The 5,270-nt window shown below is 36.2% G+C and overlaps 1 protein-coding gene across 1 annotated transcript in view; it reads left to right on the top strand.

Moving 5' to 3' along the window:
• Positions 1-238: 238 nt before the first annotated feature.
• The window catches only part of LOC102599121 (uncharacterized), a 5,976-nt gene continuing 944 nt past the window's right edge, over positions 239-5,270 (top strand). The window contains exons 1-6 of the mRNA XM_006362435.2: positions 239-522; positions 2,307-2,439; positions 3,413-3,495; positions 3,642-3,720; positions 3,821-3,930; positions 4,973-5,037. Of these exons, the coding sequence (XP_006362497.1) occupies positions 427-522; positions 2,307-2,439; positions 3,413-3,495; positions 3,642-3,720; positions 3,821-3,930; positions 4,973-5,037 (566 nt within the window). The 5' untranslated portion in view covers positions 239-426. The remainder of the gene's footprint in view (positions 523-2,306; positions 2,440-3,412; positions 3,496-3,641; positions 3,721-3,820; positions 3,931-4,972; positions 5,038-5,270) is intronic.

Raw genomic sequence — 5,270 nt, forward strand, 5'->3', positions numbered from 1 at the left:
CGTCAGGATGTCCACGAGACACAGTGAAAACGAGTTAGTGTGTTTAGTCATCAGACTTAAGTGTATGTTTATGTATTATGCCGATAAACAATAAGTAATTTGGCGTAATTTATATTTATAGGAGTTTATAATTTGGAAACTTTTTTTTTTTAAGATATAGTTTTGGAAAAAAGGAGAAAATAGAATTGAAAATTTATAAAATTAATCCTTAATCGACGTAGATAAATACATTTTCCCCAATTTTTCCTTTTTCAGCTTCGCATTGAATAATTAAAAAGTGAAATACGTTTACAAAAGTCGTCCGGTGAACAGTCCGGAGTTTTGACCGGAGATCAAATATACGGCGCCGGTGATCGTAGCTGTAGCATAACGTCGTCGGAGAAAACATCTGAATTTTGCAATTGAATTAGGTTTTGTTACGGCGCCATGGATGAAATTGAAGAGAAGAAGATGGTAGAAATTTTTCTGAAAATCATCGGTCCTTCTCCGCCTTGTCGCCTTAATGTCCCTTCTTCCATCAAGGTACTTCCTTTTCTCTATCTCCTTCGATCGTACTAGCTCGAAATTCATGCAAATGAGAGAAACTAGGTTTTGGTTTTTCTAATGGCTCGCAATCAACGCATACTTAGCTAATGTTAGAATGCAAGTTTGATAAATAAATGATACATAAAGATGATTTCTGCTAGTTGGAATTGAAGTATTTAAGGCAAATTGTTGAAGTATTGGAATGAACTAGACTTGAATATAGTGTAATGGATAGAGGATTCACACCGTAGACCCAAAGCTGATGTGGAATTGAGCTGAAGTTGGTTAATTGATTGCATGATGTTTCTATTTCGAGGCACATCTAGGAAAAAAGTGTTTTTAAAAAAAAAAATCTATTTTGCAATGAGTAAACATTGTTGGAAAGATGTCGTCTTTGTGCAAATTATGAAGTTTGGGATGGAGTATAGTGCTGAAATTTTTTCTCTTTCTTTTTGCTAAGTTAATGCTTTGACAATTGGAAGGATAAAGTTTGCAAGATAGTGACCTGAACTTCATGGCAAAACTAGTGAACATAAAGGAGCGATGATTCGATGAAAGTTCATATTAATTCTGGCAGCTATGGTTCATATTATAGTATTATACCTAATTAGTCGGGATTGAACTAATAAAAGAGTAATGGAAGTGGACAGAGTACAGACAGGACAAATAAGAAAGTAATGTGGACTGAAGTAAGAAAATATTATGAGCTTAATGAGCATGGCCTTAGAGAGAACTTGGTGTAGTATATGGATATGTGTAATCAGAGTGATAATTTCTTTTTGATGAAGGTACTCAGAGTCTGATACTGAGATAAGTTTGAAATTAACTGAGAATCTTTGTGGGGTGTTAGACAGAAAAATCGAGTGGCAACAAGTCACTTGGTTGTCACCTTGCGGTCAAGGAAAAAATTAGAGTAAATCTAGGCCAAGTTGTAAGTTTGGTCTGCTTTGATGTCAAGAGATCCCTATAGTATTCTGATAGTCTAGTTCTAATTTGGCATGTGACAAGTAGCAAATGATTGGAACTGTCTATGGAGACCCTACATAGGGAAATTTTTTGAATCATGCGCCCAAGGATGTGGCATATGATCAATGAGGCATGCAAGCTTTAGAGTCCAGGGTTCAAATAGCATCAGAGAAAAAAAAACTATATGATCTCTTCCCAACGATCTGCCTAAGTCTTGGTGGGCAGAGTAATCTGATACCTGTGTTAGTGGGAGGTAGTAGACTAGCAGCCAGCAGGTACATGGTGGAAACAGTTGAGTTGTGACCAAGCTGGCTTCCCTCCGGAAAGTTATTTCACAAGTGCCCCTGTCTTCCATATGCATCTTCCTCCCTGTGTTATGCTACCCCAGTGCATGCCTACCTTCTTTTCCAGGCCTCTCTTACATAGGGTTCCTGGAAAAGAATCCAAGTTTGTGAGTCCTGTGATGGCCCAGAGACTACTACGACAACAACTACGCCTCAATCCCAAATAAGTTGGGTCGGGTATATGAATTCTCATTTAAGCCCAGAGACTACTGTTGCTAAAAAAAAAAGGAATTTGGAATCCAGAAATGAGAAGTTGTTGATACCTAAAGTGGCTTTTCATTCAAGTTTTTGCAAAAAATCAAAGAAATATCTCCTTAGTATCTTGCTTTTTTTCTAATCACAAGGAAAAGGGTTGTAGAAGTGCATGAAAAGATGTTGTTTAAACTTGTCTTGTCAGCTGTCATTTTAGATGCCTATAAATTAAATTCCTGGAGTTGTTCTGAATATGTTTTGACATTTTCTGTGATCTAGGTACATGAATTGAGAAAGATGATTGCTGGGAATCGACATATGCCTATTGAAAATTTAAGACTTGTTCTGCGAGGAAATGTATTGCATGATAGTGAAAATGGAGATGACGAAGTAGTCCAATTCAACAACGGAGGTGCAATTTTTTATCAACTTATTGATTACCAAAGTTGATATAATCATTTTTCATAATATATTGTAACAACTATACATGGGAGGATTTTATGTATATGAGGTATAGCGGTACCGTGATGTTTTGATCTCTTCTTCTTCTTGTGATTGGAATGAGTGGGAAATGCACACATGTATAAGTTTGAAGATTATTCTAACAAACTCTCTGTTTTGTTGCATATTGATTCTGCTTGCATGATTTGTGTGGGGATTTTGGGTGCCTCATGCTACTTTTCTGTCTGAATCTCCTATTCACTGTTAGAATGTTGTTGTTTTTAGTTGGTCGTCTTACTATTTTCCTTAGCTTTCTCCTTGGTTGCTCACATTTGGTGCACTATGCAACAGATTTTATATATGTGTATATATAGAGGTATCATTTTGTTTGATCTCTTTTTCTTCTTGCAGTTGGAATGAGTAGGACATGCACACATGTACAAGTTTGATGATTATTAACAAACTATCTGTTCTGTTGCATATTGATTCTGCATACATTTCTTTGCTTCATAATTGAGTTATTTGCTTGATTGTTTGTTCCTGGATACTGTTCCACTTTCACATTTCCATAGCAGACATAATGCTATGGAAATTTCTAGCCTAAAAGGAAACAAATTGGTCATATGTTCTTCCAAAGAAGTTGTAAAAAATAGACCAGTTCGAAGGCTCTGTTTGTTTCTGAGTCTTCCTTTAGTGGCGCTGTTCCGAAAATCTTGATCAGACAACGGAAAACTGTTTCTGTGGTTACAATTGTTAAGAGTGCTAATCCCACAAGTCATTTTTGGCTATTCTGCGCACATTTCTTTGCTTCACTACTAAGTTATTTTCTTGATTATATGTTCCTGGATGCTGTTCCACTTTCACATTTTCATTGCTATTTTATTAGATCATAATTAATGGAACTTCTTTTTCTATATAACAAGGTTGAAATTCTTTTTTTGTAGATTCATTAATAGTTGCTGTCAAACCAAAGCCACCTCCTAGGCATTTTCGTGATGAATTTGAGGATGACGATGATGATGAACTGGTGAGTGGAAATTAAATGTCGCAAAATGTATAGGAAATTCAGTTGTTGTCTGTTTTGGAAATTGAATCCAGCTCCGATGTGCACACTTTCTTTTTTTTCATTTTGCAATGATTTACAAGTTCTATTATTCCCATTTCTATAAACAGAGGTTTCAGTTACCCCCATCAACTAGTAAGTGGAAGAGGAAGCTTTTTTATCTGCTACGTGATAAACTGAAATTTCCTGGTGAAGCTCTGACTAGTTGTTTTCATTTCTTTTATCGTTAACGTAAAACTATCTTCTTATTCCTCTTCACCTGTTCTATTCTCTTTTCACTTGTTTGTAGATATGCTCTTGATGGTAATTTTCTCCATCAGTCCAAAGGTTTGGGCTATTATCATGACTTGGTTCATTCTAGCCTCTATTGCGCGGAGATATGAGGTTGCACCTTTATTTGTAAGTTCAGCCATTTTGTCAATCATTTGCTGTGACATATATGGCAGATTTATTTGTGTTATGATTCAGTAATTTTTTGGAACAGTATCCCACAATGTTGACTGAATGTATATATGCTTAGGAGCATACGTTGGGCTCTAAATAGTTAGATAGCATGAAGGATTTTAACAAAAATATACTGGGGAAGATCCTACTTTGTTTTCAGTGTTTGGATTTTTGTACCAAGTATATTGGGGAAGATCCTACTTTATATTCTTTCTCAAAAATATATGTGGATTAGTAGCTGCCAATTGCCTTAGTGTCGCAGACTGATAAGAGAGGATTGCTTTAGTGGTTGATCCGTCACTTCCAACCAAGAGATGTGAGTTTTGGTCACCAAGGGGGAAGTGGAAAATGCCACTGGTGGCGTCTAGGAGGAGGGAGTTCTGGGATGGGGTTTACCAAATTAAAAAAAGAAAAAAAGTCTCGGACTTACTAATAGCTTCTTATGAGTCACTTTCTGTGTTTCTGTAAGCTTTCAATAGACTGAACTGTCGTTTTGCGGATTCTGTCTGATGCTGGCTTCTTTGTGCTTTGATTAAAGCCGGGAAAACTAATGACATTTTACTGAAACTGATACTTCTATTCCTCAATAAGCACTCAAGTTTGCATGAAAGATAATGTCACATTAATTGTGCTATTTATTGCTGCTTATATCACCTTGAAACTAGCTTTGGAATTATCCAGAATCGATATATGAGGAGTTAGAAATGATTAAACATATTTGATACATAAAAGGATTAACGTGTACTTTACGGTGTATATGTCTACTCTTATACTCACCTACATTTATGAATTATTGAACAGCTAACTACCTGCTGCATGTACACGTGTGCTGGGAAATCTTAGAATTAACTAACTAAGAGCTATGGCCTCTTATGTATGAACTACTAAAACAGTCAACAAATTGCTACTTTTTCTCAATTTGAGAAAGCAGAATTCCTGTATGGTCTTGGAAAAAGAACATCGGAGTACTATTAATCCTTTTCTTAACTTAATGCAGTTACTGGCGACTGGGTTTGGCCTCATCTTTTATAATCTTGGACACCGGAAGCAGGGAGAACTTAGGTACGTGATTTTGTAGATATATGAACCTTTAGATACGAAAGTCATTATTCCTGTCGTTTACTTTTAAACCTCCAAGTTGATATACTTTTCTGTTGTGCGAGTGTAATTTCTCTTTCTTAATCTGTGATGAGAAGATGGATTTCTTCGAAACCACTTGGACGCTCATTTACTGCGTTATAAATTTGGTTGCCTCAATTGATAGTCTATACTGTCTCCCCCCACCCACACACCGC

The sequence above is a fragment of the Solanum tuberosum genome, unplaced genomic scaffold (genome assembly GCF_000226075.1).
Source record: "Solanum tuberosum cultivar DM 1-3 516 R44 unplaced genomic scaffold, SolTub_3.0 scf00402, whole genome shotgun sequence".
In the NCBI taxonomy this organism is placed as follows: Eukaryota; Viridiplantae; Streptophyta; class Magnoliopsida; order Solanales; family Solanaceae; genus Solanum; species Solanum tuberosum.